Source organism: Dipteris shenzhenensis, chromosome 7, assembly GCF_047967505.1.
Source record: "Dipteris shenzhenensis isolate YYH24624 ecotype China chromosome 7, Dip_SZ_1.0, whole genome shotgun sequence".
Lineage (NCBI taxonomy): Eukaryota > Viridiplantae > Streptophyta > Polypodiopsida > Gleicheniales > Dipteridaceae > Dipteris > Dipteris shenzhenensis.
In genome coordinates this window covers 58,909,241-58,926,834 of record NC_141602.1, presented here as the reverse complement: position 1 = coordinate 58,926,834, position 17,594 = coordinate 58,909,241, and the positions used below count along the sequence as shown (strand labels likewise).

The 17,594-nt window shown below is 40.6% G+C and overlaps 2 protein-coding genes across 3 annotated transcripts; one reads left to right on the top strand and one right to left on the bottom strand.

Annotated features, from left to right (window-relative positions):
• Positions 1-328: 328 nt before the first annotated feature.
• Positions 329-1,690, bottom strand: LOC147900580 (Signal recognition particle, SRP9/SRP14 subunit). 2 transcript variants are annotated; one of them, XM_087377323.1, is made up of 4 exons: positions 1,420-1,690; positions 1,106-1,174; positions 866-935; positions 329-768 (listed from the first exon to the last, which is right to left on the bottom strand). In XM_087377323.1, the coding sequence occupies exons 1-4, from the start codon at positions 1,489-1,491 to the stop codon at positions 692-694; spliced, it is 288 nt and encodes a 95-aa protein (XP_087233449.1). In that variant the 5' UTR covers positions 1,492-1,690; the 3' UTR covers positions 329-691. The 2 variants fall into 2 exon arrangements, with proteins under 2 accessions (XP_087233449.1, XP_087233448.1); XM_087377322.1 differs by having other exon boundaries at positions 337-768; positions 866-959; positions 1,420-1,680.
• Positions 1,691-15,008: 13,318 nt separating this feature from the next.
• LOC147900579 (cyclin-dependent kinase G-2-like) lies at positions 15,009-16,673 on the top strand. The gene is made up of 4 exons (XM_087376682.1): positions 15,009-15,094; positions 15,569-15,665; positions 15,779-15,885; positions 16,089-16,673. The coding sequence occupies exons 1-4, from the start codon at positions 15,009-15,011 to the stop codon at positions 16,186-16,188; spliced, it is 390 nt and encodes a 129-aa protein (XP_087232808.1). The 3' UTR covers positions 16,189-16,673.
• Positions 16,674-17,594: the final 921 nt, after the last annotated feature.

Genomic DNA, 17,594 nt, shown 5'->3' with positions numbered 1-17,594 from the left:
CACTATTTCATGTAATATCTCCCTATGCCTCTGCCAAAGGCCAAATTGCTTTAAGTTGAAGCTCTCGAGTCATGATCCATAAAAGATGGAAAACTTACCCAGACCTTGCACAAAAACCCACAAGCTAATATGTATACCTTTGTAAGACTAGAATATATCCAATCACACAAATTTGGATTTTTTGTTGTTCTAAAGTCCAAAAATCTACACAGAAAATAAAAGAGAAAACGAAAGAGAAGAAAAAAGAGGTAACAAAACTTTTTTGAAAAACAAAAGGAAGACGAACTTAGCAAGCTAATAGATGTATGTCTACTAATATAACCACAGAGGGATGCACAGTGTGTATGCGCGAACATGCGCAAACTAATGCCATCTAGAAAATAAAATCCCCAAGTTACAACTTACTGTCAAAATCCCCCTGTCCATGCCTGCTTATACTAAAGCTTCTCCATTTAGTTTGTGTCCTCTGCACCAAAATACCCCAAAAAGCATTGGGCGAACGGGCGAAGTGAAATTTTAATTCCTGTATTAAAAAACTTATAGATCGTCTTCTTTGCCTGCCTTACTTGCCAAGTTGAGGTGCAAATCAGTCCTTAGACAAGTCCTATGTCATTCATGCCTACAAAAATATCCCAAAGTATCCTGGGACGGAAGAAGAGTATGTCTACAATTTTGAATGGGAAAAAGAAAATCATTGCCTTCTTCCCCTGCCTTTCTTGGCAGGTGGAGGCGCAAGAGACTCCTTAGATAAGTCCTCCGTGATATCAGCTGCATATGTAAGCAGCTTATAAGTAGGACTGTTTAAAAATCGTGCATAATCTGTACGCATAATAACTCTATTTCATATTAAGGAGTAGAGTCTCACCATCAGGACCCCGAGCCATCAATGTGAAAAATAAGTTGTTGAGTTTTTCCATCTTCTTTGCATCTTGTGCCTGGTCCGTTTTAAACTTCAAGCACTAAATATCTAAAGGCTACGTCAGACTCAATTTACTCGGAAAGAAGGTACATTATCTCAATTTAGTAGAAAATCATTGAGCAGCTTTTCGTGCATAACTTTAATTCACAAACCTAAGCACACAATCAACAAAACGCATCTTCATACCACGCGATCATCGGTGACCTTCAGAACCAGCTTTCCGTCGCAATGCCGGTATTTCATGGTATATCGTGTCTGTCAAGGAGAAATAAGATGTCACCTCAACAGATGACAAGAAATAATGCAACCAGAAGGAAATAGTTGCAGAGGAGCTAATTTATAAAATACGAATACAGCTGCAATTCGAACGATACGCGCAGGGTTGCGGCAAGCAAGAGCTAAATTGGAACGATCGATTGCAGAAAGACCAGAGGAAGACCGAAATGCCAGGCGAGTAACAATGGTGCTAGCAAAACATCAATGGAGAAAATTAGGACAACCGAAAGGGGATCGGCCCGAAAAAGATCAACAGCTCGTTTTGCAAACTCATCCCACGATTCGATGTAGACCATCGTACAATACTAGTGCAGGTGGAGAATTTGAAGGAAACTCGTATTAAGTACGAAAAACTCGATCCGGCTCAAGCGTAGGCTATAGTAATCCCTCGAGTTGTGTAGTGAAACTGAAAATTCCCAATTGTTGGCCTATGGAATGGGTGTGGCTTTGTGTAGATGATGGTTTTCCTTTGAGAAAAGTGGTAATTGTAGTTAGTTGGAACTTTAGGGTTAGATTGTGGTAACTTCTCTTTCCTTTTGCAGGCCTCAAAGGTGGCAATGGCATTGCCACCTTGTTTTATTTTCATTTGCCTGCCCTCTATGGGTAGTGTATAGTGATAGTTCTTCTCTTCTCAAAGGTAAAATAGTTTCTTTTGATTAATTGAGCTTAGGTTGACGTCGTATTTTTTTATTGGTCCAGGTTATTAATGGACACTTCTTTGAATTCATTGTGCGTCGTTTTGATTCCTGCTAGTCTTCCTTTTTATGCACGTCCTTAATGCAAACGGACTGACTTCAAGCTCCATTTTATGAGAGCCTAACATTCAGTTCACTCCTAAACATCTATAGCCACTTGACATTTGGGGACACGTCACAAATCTTTGGTTTCCCCTTTGCTTGCACCTGCTCAAACACCATAGCCATCGACATAGCCTCTGCTCGAGCTACTCGAGCTTCCTCCCTTGCCTCACCACACCTCCCGCTCCCCTCCTCCGCCCCCCCTACTCCACCTCCCGAATTCTCCTCCCCCTCGCTTTCTCCGCTCCCCTCGAGCCCTCTTGATCCATTCCTGCCTCCCTCCACCTCCACTCCCCTCCTTTCCCCCTGACAAGGTCACCCATGTAGCCCCCGTACGCAGTCAAGTTCTCTTGCCAAGTGGTTGTCCCCTTGCGCTCTATTGGGCACAGTCCCATTGCCTCGGTTTCTCGAGCCGGTTGCCTAAGTGGATCTTCGCTTTGGCCTTTGATCTAAGAGATGCGAAAGGAACAATGATCATCGATGCTTAGAGATCTCAAGTCTTGCGTAGAGATAAGCAGTGTAGCTTTGACTCTTGTTCCATATCGAATCGTCGAGCAATCAGAAAACTCTAGGAAAGATGTCATTGCGGTTGGCCATAAGTTGTCTGCAAAGGATGTCAAAGAATAAAAAGGTTTTGAACATATCTTTGACAATGCCAAACGAAAGATTTAGCAGCTCACTGGTCCATCACTCTCTAAGCTCAACCCTATCTATCCAGCCTATCACAATCGCAAGAATTTGAGATGGACCTACTGCTATTCTTGCGTGGCAACTCACAAGGTTATTTTGTGAACACTAAATCATGCTTGCTTTGCATTGATCTCTCCCACGCACAATTTTTGAGATGGTACTGTCTTCCTATGTTTGCTATTCACATAGTTTTGGAGATGGTCTTCACACTTTTCTTCCTGTGTTTGCTATCCGTTCATTATTGCAAACTGTCAACAGTAGCCCCTCGATCAGACCAGCTTTATTCAATTTTTTGAATGGATGCGTAGTGTGTGAATCTTCTTATTGGGTGATCTTTCTTTAGTTTATCATACCACAACAACTGTATCTATCTGGAAACTGACACCCCCTGGCAAGCCTATTGAAAATTTTCACCTTGTTATGATTGGGTAACGTTCCACTTGCTTTTTGTATCGCTTGAAATCGTATGTCTTGCTATTTGTACCCCCATCTTTTTCTCCCCCCCCCCCCCCCCCCCCCTCTCTCTCTCTCTCTCTCTCTCTCTCTCTCTCTCTCTCCTCCTCTTCTTCTTCTCTCTCTCTCTCTCTTAGTGTTCAAGTTGCTCCCTTTTCTGCGCACCATCTCGGGTAGGCCACATGAATGAAATTCACCTTGTTACTTGTTTGGGTTGGCTTTCGGTGCAGCACATAAAGTATAGAAACCAAGGCTTAGGTATTTGAATGACTTTAAAATGTTAAGTTTGCTTAGTCTTCTTGCTATCCATGTACTCATTAAAAGCTTCATTAAAAGCTTTGCCATAGCGGTTTTGCCACCTTGTTATTACTAGTAGGTAGGCTATGGTTTCATTGCAAATCTTCATGAAGAATATATGCAGCTTGATAGATTTGCATCTTGTTGCATTCATTTATTGGTCAAACCCAATGTTTTATTATCTCCTTTTGTCATGGAGCATAGACCCACTGCTAAATAGAGGCTCGACTTAAACCCTCATATTTCATCACTTTATTTTGAAGGGAAAAAAATAACAAATAAAATCTTGGACATGAAATGCGATAGAAGGTCCATCTTGAGACATAAAGCTCCCTAAATTGTCAAAGCTAGTGCTTTAGAATGGAGCTATTCTCCTTCATAGCTAAGCGCTCCATTTCTTGCTACTATTTGTCCATTGTTGCATCCTGTCATTCCCTATTGGTCACCCTATTTGTATATGTTTTTAAGTCATTTATCTACAATACATTCTTGTTTCTATAAGTCAAGGTTAGTAACCTTTACTAACATAGCAAGGTAAGCCAAGCCACGCATTTATGTAGCAAAACGAAGTGAGGACAACACTTAGAAGCTAGCAAGAAAGGTAGTTGAGCGGCCATCTACCAACAAGTTTATTCCACTACAGTTTTGAGAGGCTTATATAGATGCTCTATAGTTTTCTTCAGAAGCAACATTTGCAGCAGCATTCTCTCTAGATGTTGAAGGTTTAAAGGCTTCTCGTTTGCCATGAAGAGTTTATTACTCAATCACATATAAGGAGAAATCTTTTCTTATATTCCAAACGATGGTTTCTTATTGTACAAGATCACTAACATCATCACCAATGTTTATTATGCACGGATTATGGTAGGAAGTTGCAATGCCTGAAGGTTTCTTTGTAAAAACTCTTGGTTTCTAGAAGGCTCACTACAAGTTGTCCATCGTAGGTTCACTTTTTAAGAAGAAATACCATTTTAACAGTGTTTCTTCTGTCAAGTTATTTGCCACAAGTTTTATACCAAGCACTTCTATACCTCCTCAAGAATTGTTTGAAGCTCTTAGTCTGAAAGATTTAGGGGTTGAAGCTGTTCTCATACTCTACAATGATTCCTCTATGGCGAGGGCATTCTTTTCTATAAAGTTCTTTGTGTTTTGCTAAGGTTCCCAAAGTTTTTCATTTGAAGACATGTGGTAGATTGATTTTACCCCTTTAAGGATGTGTGGATAGGAAGAAGTTGTTTTTTCCATCTTCTGATAGGTCTTGGCAAATTTTGCATACATTTTTTGCCATTATCGAACGTTCTCATTTTTTGTTTGGATGAGTAGATATGATCTTGAGTTGGGAGCTATTTTCATTGGATAAGTGCTCATGCTCTGAGATGATCTTCAACTTATAGAGTAGCCACAAGCTCTTGGTACACCATGGTCGTGCACTGTAGTGGGACTTCATTTGAGGTGTCATCCATTGCCTCATTGTTTTGCACTAGCAATCGGAGTTCAAGTTTTGAGATGGTTACATTGAGGGAGTGCAGCTCATCAAACTTTTTCTTATACATATGGTCAATTGGTCATAGGAGGCATGCTATAGTGTGAAGTGTTGTTGTCATGTGTATTTAGCTCTAGTGGATGTTGGAAGTCATATCCTGCACTGCTTTCTCCTAAGCTTGGAGATCATGGTTCATGCACACTTCTTCAATATCTATCTAATCTATTTGGGCCCATGACCTCTCTTGCAATTTAGTGGAATTGGTCTTGGATGTCTACTATAGTTTATCTTTCCAATTCTCAGGCATGCTCCTCCTTGGCCAAGCTAGAGAATAGTTCTGACATTTGAAGCATCTGTTTGACTTGATGATGGAGGATGGCAGATGGTGATTAGGTTTGGTGAAATTGTTGACACAACTAGTGCCCATGTATCCATCCTGATGACCCTATATTATTGGTAGGGGTTGCTCCATTGGTAGGTCTGACATGGGTGCAGTAGTCGTGTTGCTAATCTTGTACTAGATTTCCTTGTGGCTCATTTACTGGCATGATGTTGACGAGCGAGATTGGTACCAATGTAGCCTCTGGTTCTTACTGCTTCTGCTGTTGAAGGAGATCTCTTGGTTGCAACTGTGCGTTGATCTGTAGCATCTCGTGGGGAAATTCCACATTTTCAACCATCATAGGAAGTTCTTATATGACATCCTCATTGGGCAATGTGGTATAAGGAGAATATTGTGATGGCTCTAACACGGGTGACAAGAGGATGTCCAAATCCTCAATAGGTTGTGGTGACAAGGGGAGAGTCATTTCCTTTTCTTGCACCTCTTTATTGATGATTATTACCAATAAGTGGTGAATTTTACATTTTTGGCCAAATAAACCATCAAGTTTCTTTGTGAAGAAGATGACCAAATGTTGGAGAAATTCTCACCGCACTTGATCCCTAAGATTGTGGACAGGAATGTTGCTTCTTCCTTGAAACGAGGGTCAATGATTGTGCAAAGTAGTATTCCATCCCCATGAAACTTGATGCCCTTGGCAAGGAGAGGCTGAATTTCTAGAAATTTGGCATTGGTAGGCCTTGTGGGGTATTTTGCCTCTTTAGTTAGAAGCAAGAAGGCCCTTTGGATTACTGTACTATCGAGTATAATATTGAGTGGACTATGATTTACAGTGATGGCTCCTTATTTGCCAACTTCTGCATCTTTGGAGTGATAAGAATGGAGAAATTTCTGGATGTATGTAGTCATGGTAGGATTGTACTTCAAGGATTGTAGGCACTTGAATAAACATCCAAGTCCCCTTTGCTCTAGGAAATCTTTGGCATCATTGGAAAGTGTATAAGTCAATGGAGGTGACCACACAAGCTCCAAGGACTGGGCCTCATCAATGATTGTGTAGGCAGATGGTGACTGGTGCTGCATTGGTACCTCTTATGTCTCCATTTCTTGCATGGAATCCTCCTTGGAGCCATCACTCTGAACCACAAATGCATGTGGTTCCTTTGGTTGAGAGGAGATAGATGGCTATGAACTTTGGCGAGGACCTCATTGTTGCTGAGGCTATGGACTCTTTTGTCGAATAATCTTTAGCTTTGGCATTGCTTCTGGTTCTGCATCCATTGTGGATAGGGTGTACCATTTGTCATTAAACTTGTAGATTAGTTGGTATGCAGGTATGATAGGTGTGTGTGGTGTGAGAGATGTGAATTTAGCTCATGCTTTGAGAGTGTCGAATGAAAGTGTGTGACACAATTATAGATGCAAACTACTATGTGCCTATGCAAAATTGTGTGATTGCACGTGACCTAATAACTAGGCAGGGACTAACTATATGCTTATTTTGCTGGATTTTCATAGGGCAGCTAGGACTCTATCATCACCTCCGAGCCCTATGTTGAAATCGATTGCTCTAGCTATATGTGCAAACACGAACGGATGCCAGTGAGTGCACGTGTAACAATCTAGTCCTAACTAAAAGAGATTTGGGGTTCCAAAATCTTTTAATTTGCTCATGTTAGATTGCGAATTGTCATGGATGAGTTGTGACTTATTGTTGATGAGTTGTGATCTGTCTTAGTAGTGCTTGAGTCTACTGCCATTGATCATCGATTTGAATTGCACTCCATCCAAACTTTCAAGGAACATTGCGACAATGGGGTTGATCTTCTTGACTTTATAAGGTACTTGGCCTTGATATTTTAATTTGCCCTTGTGAACTTTGGCATTGTAGAGCAAGACAAGGTTACCTTCATTAATCTCCTTATCCTTGAGATTTCTATCAAACCATGCCTTCATCTTTTTTATGTTGTCATTGCATGGTAGGCTCTTAATCTCATTTCATCATGCTTCTCAAGGTGGAGTAATTGTGCTTCTAGGAATTCTTTATCATTGAGGTGCTCTTGTATTGCCACTCGTAGTCTGGGAATAAGGAGTTCTAATGGGACCACTACCTCTAAACCATATACTAGTTTGTCTATAGGCCAATAAGATAGAGTTGAATATTTCCACCCAGCCAAAGCGTTTGGCTTCCACTACCTTTGTGAGGATACTACAGAGGGTTTTATTGGTATATTTTGCTTGCCCATTCCCTTGAGGATAGTAGGGAGCACTCTTTTGGTGTACAACCATGAATTCAGGGAGAAGTTTTTGGATTACTTCATTGAAAAATTGTGTTCCTTGGTCAGAGACTATTTACAAGGGGCAACCATACCATGTGATCACATTTTCATAAAGGAACTTGGCAATAATTCTAGCATCCGCTTTGCGTACTGCTTTTGCCTCAGCCCATTTAGTGAAATAAAATGTTGCCACAATGATGGATTAGACTTGTGTTCCTTTAGCAGTAGGATGTATGTGTCCTACAAAGTCAATTCCCCATTTTTCAAAGGGTTGTTATGCCATGATTGTGGCTAGGGGATTGAAGTCTTTGTGTTGGGGTTTGGCAATTCCTTGGCATACATCACATTTTTTTACGAAGTCAGACACATCATTCCATACTGTGGGCCACCAATAGCTAGCTAAAAGAAATTTCAAGCTATGGCTTCTCTAGCGAAGTGTCCTCTTGCAATGCCTTCATGCGCTTTGTGAATGATGAGTGGGATTTCATGTGCCATGATGCATCTATGCAGGATTTGATATGTACCTATTTTGTAAAATTTGCCCATGAGTTGATATGGTGCAGCTTTGATTATGAGTTTGCGGGCTTCCACTGGTCATAACTCTGGTGGGGGTCTTCCCATCATTAAATATCCAATGATATCAGTATGCCATTTTGGGACAGCCTCGATTTAGAATAATGTGGCATTAGGCAAGTCATCTTTGACTCCAGTGGGTTCTTCTCCAGCTGACCTAGGACAAGTGATCAGCAATGTAGCGTTGAGAATCTTTGCAAACCACTATTTTGGAATTAAATTCTTGAAGCAAGAGAAGCCATCTAGTTATTCTTCCTATTGTACACGGACAATTCACAAGATATAACATTGCTTAATGATTGGTGTAGAATACAAAATCATTTGCAAAAAAATAATATAAAAATTTATTGAAAAATTTATTGACAATATCCAATGATGTCAGTATGCCATTCTAGGACAGCCTCGATTTGGAATAATGTGGCATCAGGCAAGTCATCTTTGACTCCAATGGGTTCTTCTCTAGATCTGACCTGGGACAAGTGATCAGCAATGTAATGTTGAGAATCTTTGCAAACCACTATTTTGAAATTGAATTCTTGAAGCAAGAGAAGCCATCTAGTTATTCTTCCTGTTGTACATGGACAATTTACAAGATATAACATTGCTTAATGATTGGTGTAGAATACAAAATCATTTGCAAAAAAATAATATAAAATTTTATTGACAATATAAAGCATTGCTAGTGCTTCTCTTTCCATTGTTGTGTAGCTTATTTCGACATCATTGAGTTGGCAACAACTAGCAAAGTAAATTGGCTAATCCTTCATATGATCCCTAGGTTGGCATAGTATGCTCCCAATTGCATAATTAGAGCCATAAGTGTGGACATGAAAATCAATATCCCAATTGGGAGCTATAAGGATGGATGTTGTGATTAGGCACCATTTGAGAAGCCCAAAGGCTTGGTCACACTCCTCCATCCAAAAGAATTCCACCAATAACTTGGATAGAGAGTAGGCTCTCATGTGTGTTACAACTTTGTGATACAACTTTGTGTTACAACTTTGTGTTACAACGTCTACATGTAGAAAGAGAATGTGTTACAACTTTGTGTTACAACTTTGTGATACAACTTTGTGTTACAACTTTGTGTTTCAACTTTGTGTTACAACTTTGTGATACAACTTTGTGTTACAACTTTGTGTTACAACTTCTACATGTAGAAAGAGAATGTGTTACAACTTTGTGATACAACTTTGTATTACAACTTCTACATATGACTTCTACATGTAGAAAGAGAATGTGTTACAACTTTGTGATACAGCTTTGTGTTATAACTTTGTGTTACATGCAGAGAGAGAAGCTCTCCAACTTGAATAAATACCCCATAATGGAATAAAGCCCACACTCTTTGGGGCATTATGTTGAGTCTACTTTGGTATTCCAAGCATTTCTCTCAAGTGTCCATGCTTCCTTGCTCTCCACGTCCAAAAGCATTTCCTAACCTTGCAACTCCTCCTCCCCTCTCCAACTCCATGGGCGACCATGATTTGGCATTTTGTTGGATTTAGGGAGATGCTCTAGTCCCTACATTTGATGAGAATGGCTTCAAGGAACTGTAGGTGCTCTTTCTTGTTGGAATGGTTGCACAAGTCATCCTAAAAGACCTATGGAAACTTATTAAGAAAATACTTGAAAGTGGTGAACATAACTCTTTGGAATGTGGTCGAGGCATTGCATAATCCAAATGGCATGACTCTGTAGACAAAGATTCCCCATTCTATTGCAAATGCTATTTTAGATTAACCTTTAGGATCGATTTGCACTTGGTTGTAGCCACTAAATCCATTTAACAAGTTATATATTTCAGATCATGCCACCTTTTTTAACAATATTTTTGTTAGGGGCAAGGGATAGTGAACCCTGATGGTGGCAGTATTCACAATCTTTAAGTTCACACATATCCTTAGCCTGGGGAAACCCACTCGATGTGCTCTATCTCATAGATGAATCCTACATCTAAGAGATTTTCTAGTACATCATACACCATAGTGCCATATTTGGGATTTATTTGATATGGTTCACAGACATTAGGGTGGGCACCTTCCCTAATAGGTATGGTGTGTACGGCCACTTCTAGCCAAATTCCTTTCATCTCTTTGTATGACCAAGCTAGGAAATCTTGGTATTCCATTAGGAGGGCCTTGAGTTTTTTTTCTTCTTCTTGGGTGAGTTATTTCCCAATGAGCACTTATTTTTCTTCATCCCCTTCAAGGGCGAGGTTGATTGTTGTTTTGGTTGGGCTGTCATATATTGGAGTCTCACCAATGCTATCACATTCTTATACTTTTGACTCCCTTAGTGGTCTTGGCATTGCTATGAGGGCACTACCACTTGTATAGTTCTTGAAGTAATCTAGTACTTCATGGTTTGAATTGGTTGAACATGTGGTAATATCACTGAGGGCCTTATTATCACCATCATCCCTTTTAGTAGCTTGGGGCATTTCTTTTTGGCCAAGGAGATTAGATAGAAGTCTATGAATGGCAACAAGTAGGATGCAAATTTAAATGTGCAAAGGGGCAAATCACAGTTCAAGGGGAAGTCCCAAGAAAGAGAGAAGTCTTGTAGCAAATCTAGGGCATGGAACATTGAGTGTTACCATTGTGGCAAGAAGGGCCACATGAAAAAGGATTGCTACAAGATGAAAAGAGAGCAAAAGGATAAGAAAAAGAATGCAAATTGGGGTGCAAATAAGAAGGAAGAGAGCCCAAGGGAGGACAAAGGAAAAGTGAAGATTGAGGAGATCAATGCAGTCATTAATAATAGTGACAATGACATACTCTTTGTGTCTAGTCTACCTACATATTTGCTTACCACTTCAGATGATGCGTATTCCTAGGATTGGATTTTGGTGGATTCCGGTGCTTCATTCCATGTTACTCCTCATAGCGAATGGTTCTCCACATATGAAACTGGAAAGACAAGTTGTGTACAAAACTTGGAAATAACTATGCATGTGACATAGTAGGAGCACGTGACAAAGTTTTCTTTTGCAAATGGGTCTGCATCTGTTTTGAAAAATGTGAGACATGTGCCTATGATAATCAAGAGTCTCATTTTAGCATGTGAGCTAGATGATGCTGGTTTTCAAACCACCTTTGGCTTTCAGAGTTGTAAAATTTAGAAGGGCTTTATGGTTTTGGCAAGGGGTGCCAAGTGTGGGATATTGTATCCCTTACATGTATCCGGGGTGTCTAATCATGTTGTTGCAATAACCAAGTAGCCAAGTACTTCTTTGTGGCAATGCCAGTTGAGGCACATGAGCCAGAATGTTATGAAACTCTTATGCCGTTTGGGTTACATACCGCATTTGAGTTTTTCTGACTTTGAATTTTGTGAGCATTGTCTCTATGGGAAGCTAACTAAATCAGCCCATAAAATAAGGGAAAAAAGAGCTTAAAAAGATTGATTTGGTGCATTCAGATGTATGTGATCCCAAGCCTACACGATCATTTGCTGGGGCTAAATACTATGTGACATTCATTGATGATGCAACTAGGATAGTGTGGGATTATGCTATAGCCCAGAAGAGTGATGTGTTCTAGGTATTTCAGAAATGGCTGGCTTTGGTTGAAATCCAGTCAGGTAGAATGCTTAAATGCCTATGGACTGACAATGGTGGAGAGTATCTCTCTCATGACTTTTAGCATTTCTGTTATACATGTGAGATCAAGAGGGAGCTCATGTCCCCTCATACTCCAGAGCAAAATCCAGTTATAGAAAAGATGAACCGCACCATTTAGGAAAGGTTGCAATGTATGCTTTCCAATGCAAGTCTTTCTCTTGGTTTTTGGGTTGAGCCAATGAAGATTGATGTGCATGTGATCAATAGATCACCTATTAAGTGTTTGGATGGTGGTATTCCTTAAGAGGCATGGAGTGGAAAGAAGCCCTCTTACTCTTATTTGTGTATATTTGGGTGGGAGGCATATGAAAAGAACTTTGGAAGAAGCTAGATCCTAAGTCTAGGAAATGCATCTTTCTGGGTTATGGTGAAAGTGGAGAGATGGGCTATCGTCTCTGGGATCCAGAAGCAAAGAAAAGCATCCAAAGCCATGATGTGGTCTTCAATGAGAAGAAGATGCATAAGGCACCCATGAGGGGAATGAGGAGGGTCACTTTCCAAGATGTGAATCCACCTACATATGTTGATAGACAGCAAGCTCTCCATGCACTGAATGTGCATGAAATGGTGCCACCTGGTACTCCCACAGGTACATAGTCAAGGGCAGATGATGGATCATCTATTAGTGGAAATGATGAGCCAAATGTGGTTGATATTCAGGCGGGACAGTAAGCTGAAATGCCCTTGAGAAGATCAGCTAGAGTGTATAAACTGCCTGAGAGATTTATTCTAGGGGCTGACTATGTGATGCTTATTGATCGTGGGGAGCCTTCTTGCTACAGAGAGACTATGATGTGAGGATCAATGCATGTGGGAGTATGCTATGCAATCAAAGATGAGTTCACTCATGAAGAATAAGACTTAAAACTTGGTTTCTTTACCACGTGGAAAGAAAGCATTACCATGTAGGGTCTATACGATGAAGGTCACAGGTGATGATGTGCCTGAGTATAAGGCCCCGTTTGGTTCCTAAAGAGTTCAAGAAAGAGAAGGGTGTGGATTTTAATGAGGTCTTCTTTGCGGTTGTGAAGATGACCATCAACCACACTTAGATGCATACTTGGACTTGTGGCAACAGAGGATATGGAGCTTATGCAGATGGATGTCAAGACAGTTTTCTTGCATGGGGATTTGCTTGAGGAAATTTAGATGGTACAACTGGAAGGCTTTGAAGAAAAGGGCAAAAAGGCATTTGGTCTACAAGGTGAAAAAGATTCTCTATAGCCTTAAGCAAGCACCTAGGGAATGGTATCCGAAAGTTTGATGCTTTCATTCAGTCCCAGGGTTTCAGAAGAAGTGAGATTGACTACTACCTCTACACTAAAAGGGATAAGGATAATAGCATGATACTCGTGGCACTTTATGTGGATGATATACTATTGGCTAGCAAGAACACTTATAAGGTGGATGCATTGAAGGCCAAGTTGCATGAGGCCTTTGACATGAAGGATTTGGGACCTACAGGTCAAATACTTGATATGCGCATCACACATGACCAGAGTAGGAAGCTCCTTTGGCTTTCACAGAAGGAGTATGTTACAAAATTGTTGCAACATTTCAATATGGAGGGGGGGAAGGCAGTAAGTACTCCATTGCCTCCATATGTGAAACTGAGTCAAGAAGATAGTCCCAAATCAGGTGAGGAGAGAGCCATGATGGCCAAGGTTCCTTATGCATCAGCGGTTGGGAGTCTAATGTATGCTATGATAGCTACTAGACCGGACATTGCATTTGCAGTGAAAATTGTCAACCGGTATATGGCTAATCCAGGAAAGAGGCATTCAGAGATAGCTAAGTGCATCATGAGGTACATGAAGGGTACCAAGGAGATGTGCATCTACTTTGGCAGAGAAGAGATGAGTGTACTTGGGCACATAGATTCAAACTATACAGGGCATGTGAGATCCACTTCTGGTTATGTGTTCACCTTTGCAGGTGGTGCAATGTTGTGCTTCTAGTACTTTGGGCCGTTAGATCTAAAAAGATCTAATGGTCACGATTGACTATATCGCATGCAACAGTACATGTGGCACGTGCACAAGTGAGCCCCCCTCCCACACAGCACCCCCTGCCACATCAGCCACTCGTGCCGCAAAACCAGCCAATGATCGAAATCTTGTCAAGACTTGGCTCCAAGCCTTTGGCTGGTCACCAAATCCCTCCCGGATTCCTCCCGGGAAGGTCCGCCCCATGTCCTTCCCCTACCCCATCATGTGCTAACTATTGAAAGAACAAGGGATGGGTTGACACATGGCATCATTTCATGTGTTTAAGAGGTGGGGACAAGGACATTCCATGCTTTCCAACTCCTAGAAAAGGGGATCCCATTCTAGTTCGTAGGGTCTTGAGGCTATTGTTTGATGGGAGAAAAAGTGACTAAGTGCCTTTCCCATCCTAAACCATCTTAGGGCCCTTTCCCACCTCCCGTTAGGTTATGTTAATGAGCTTAACGTAACCTATTTCATTAAAAATTACCTTAACAAGGGAATTACATTCCCATTGGTACCCAATATGTTATGCACTAAGTGGTCTCGTCGAGGTTTTTTCCACACAAACTGGTTTACTTCATCTATTTAAGTTTGTTAAACTTAAGGTCACAATGGATTCTTTCTTTCAAGACCTTTCAAATGAGTACACATGTTGTATAGTTTTGACTTGACCTTGACCATGAAATTCCTTAACAATAATCTTGTTTAAGTGGCATTCTCACCCTTAACCTTAAATTTCTACAAGGGTAAATTTATAAGCATTTTTAAAAAGCCATTAAGAGATTTAAGTTAACTAGACTCTCTAAATGCCAATGGGAATGCACACCAAGAGCCTTAAGTAGTGTTGCCAAACTAGTGGTGGGTTTAGGCTCTTAGAGGTCGCCCCCATAGCCCCCCCCAAGACTAGCTAGGGGCACCGTCCCCATAACAAACACCATTTAGCGAGGAGACCTATTGCACCTGCTTTTGAGGATGGTCTGGGTGGTGGGGGGTACCCCATATCTCTCAGAAGGAGGAGATGATGTGGCAGCCATCACCACAGTGATGCAATGTTTCTCCACATAGAGCTTTGAAGGTATTTGGGCATTCAATGTGGAAGGGTATGGGGACAAATTGGACTCTGCAAAGATGCAACCAGGTACATTCCATCTTCCGGTCAAATAATAAAGATTCAGAGCTCCACAACACGAGCATGCCATAGAACTCTTGCGCATTGTCGGTGCCTATAAGCCGGGCCGGTAGATTGAACGAAGATCTGACAAGGTGATGAGATCTTGGGCTCATGCTATGCGTCGACGGCCGTGACTCACGCCATGTGTCAGACGACCGCGAGTCGCCGCCAGTTGTCGATCGACTACTTGCCTCCCGGTTGGCTCTGTTTGGTGTGAGTAGAATCAGTAACTGGAATCATTTGGCATAACCATCCTAATTCAGGCCTGAGAATGAGCTTTCTGGGTCTTGGCTAATAGCTTTTTCTTACCTCTTTGTTGGCTCTGTTTGTTGTCAGTGGAATCAGTAATTGGAATCATTTGTCATGAATTCTAATAGCTTTTGTTGCCTCATGGTTGGCTCTGTTTGTTGTCAGTGGAATCAGTAATTGGAGTCATTTGTTATTGAATTCTAATTCACGCCTGACAATGAGCTTGTTAACTTCGATTGATGATTGCTGATTCTTAGTATATAGATATTCTAAATTCTGGGCACTCCAAATGAAACCATCTGGCTGGATTTTGCGAAATTGCCTGGTGTCAAGTGCAATTTTGTTAGACAACCACGAGTATGGGTGGTATGTGACAAATGTATTTACTCTCATGTGCTCTCATGTGTATTTTGTTGTCTGAGGGAGAAGTTTCCTCCTACAGCATTTGCTGGAAGGCCACCTCTGTCTGAGAAGGGATTTAATTTATTGAACAGGCTTCTATTGTATGACCCCAAAAAGGTATGAGTATATAAATCAATTCATGCATGTTGAAAGTGCCTGGGGATGGGTTTAGGACTCCATGAGAACACAATTGGTGGCTTCTTAATACCTCCTCATGTGTGTATGTGTAGCGTATAACTGCTGAAGACGGACTCAAGCATGATTGGTTCAAGGAGGTCCCACTTCCTAAAATGAAGGAGTTATTGCCAACTTTTCCAGCTCATAGCGAGCATGACAGGTGAGTTGAATATTACTACTGTGTATCACAGTAGCTGTGTCTCATTGTTATTTGCAGTAAAGCATTACCATTTTTCTTATTTGGACACAGTTTTGTTCTGCAGTGATTTTTTTGGTTTGTACTTTCTGATGTTTTAGCAAGCAAACGATGGGTATGACAGAGATCAGAGCTCATTGATCTGGCGTGTGCTGGCTTTGTCCCAGGCGAATGAGAAGGCTTATGAAAAGTCCTGACCCATTGGCCGAGCAGCGAAAAAGGGAGCTACGACAGGCTGAACTAGGTGCAGGGGGTCTGTTTGGTTAATTGCTGATGCTGGCTACTCAGATACTTGGGACATGGCTATATGGCTTGCTTTGACCAACGAATTGATACCTAATGACCTTGAAGTTCTTAGCACTGAAGATGCTTTGCCAAAACCAGCTTTGTTGAAATGGCAACGATTAGAATATAATTTTTGTAAGAATGCCGGGATGCCTGTTAGTGGCGGCCTTGAGCTTCACCATTTCTCCACTCAATTGCTTGGTTTACAGTTTTAAACTGAACTTCAGTTGCAGGGTCAAATTTCTTAAATACATCTTACAAAGGTCTATGAAAGGTTCCAAGTTTAGGGTTTTCCTGCAAATCCAGGGCCAAGATAGTCTTGTGGACTTTTGTGTCATTATGGCCTGACAACCAAGGGAGGTTGCTGGTAATGGGTCTGAGTACCCAAGAGCCCTCAGATCCTGGTGCCAAAGAGTGGCCTGTTCAAAACCCGGCATGCAAGACCATAGTCTCAAGATTTTTCTTATCTTACAATGATAATGCAAGTGTGTGTTTTCTAAAAAATTACCTAACTCTACTAGCTACTCTTTTCCAAGATATTCCTTCTCAAAAATGACGGAGTCAAAAAAGTGTTTAGTAATCATATTAACCCTTTTGTTGGAGCAGAGTACCCAATTAACATGTTAAGTCCACATCCCTTGTGTGGCATAAGTAATCTATTCATTATATCCCATTGATCACCCAATATATATGCCATTGGCTTCCTTTTCAAAGTAGGGAGTCCTTCCTATTTCATCTTAGGAATTACTTGATTGCTTATAGTATATGTATTTTTTGTTCCATTATATCATATCAATTTGTAAATAGATATGTCCTTTGTATACTATCCCCTTCTCCTCGAATCTTGCCATAATAAAAAATTTGCAATTTGTGTTGTAAAATACGGGGTTATTTTGTGTGTGTGTTTAGATTAGGGAGAAAAAGATAATTAAGGGGTAATTAGGGGCGGTTGACAATTAAAGCTAGTGGACTTTTTTTAAAAAAAAGTTAATAAGTGCCAGGTAATATTAAGTAGTGTGTAGAGAAAAAACGGATCAATATGATAAGTGTAAAAAAAAGTGATGTCACCTTGTATAAGTGTATTCTAATTCTATAATAGGGTAGTATCCATGTTTTTGCACATAAAAAGTAATAATTGGTACTTAAATTAAATGGAATCAAAACATTACTTATTAAAAAATATTTATCTCAAACAAAAAATAATCCAATGATAACATGACTACGAATTATACATAATAAAGAGTTATCCAATCAATGTGAACTAACTATATGGCAATAGCCTGACCAAAGGCTAATTGGAAAATTAGTATGTGTTTAGATTTAATAGTCCCATCAATAAATGAGCCATATAATTAATTCTACCAATTGGATAAAAAAGCATCGGTTTG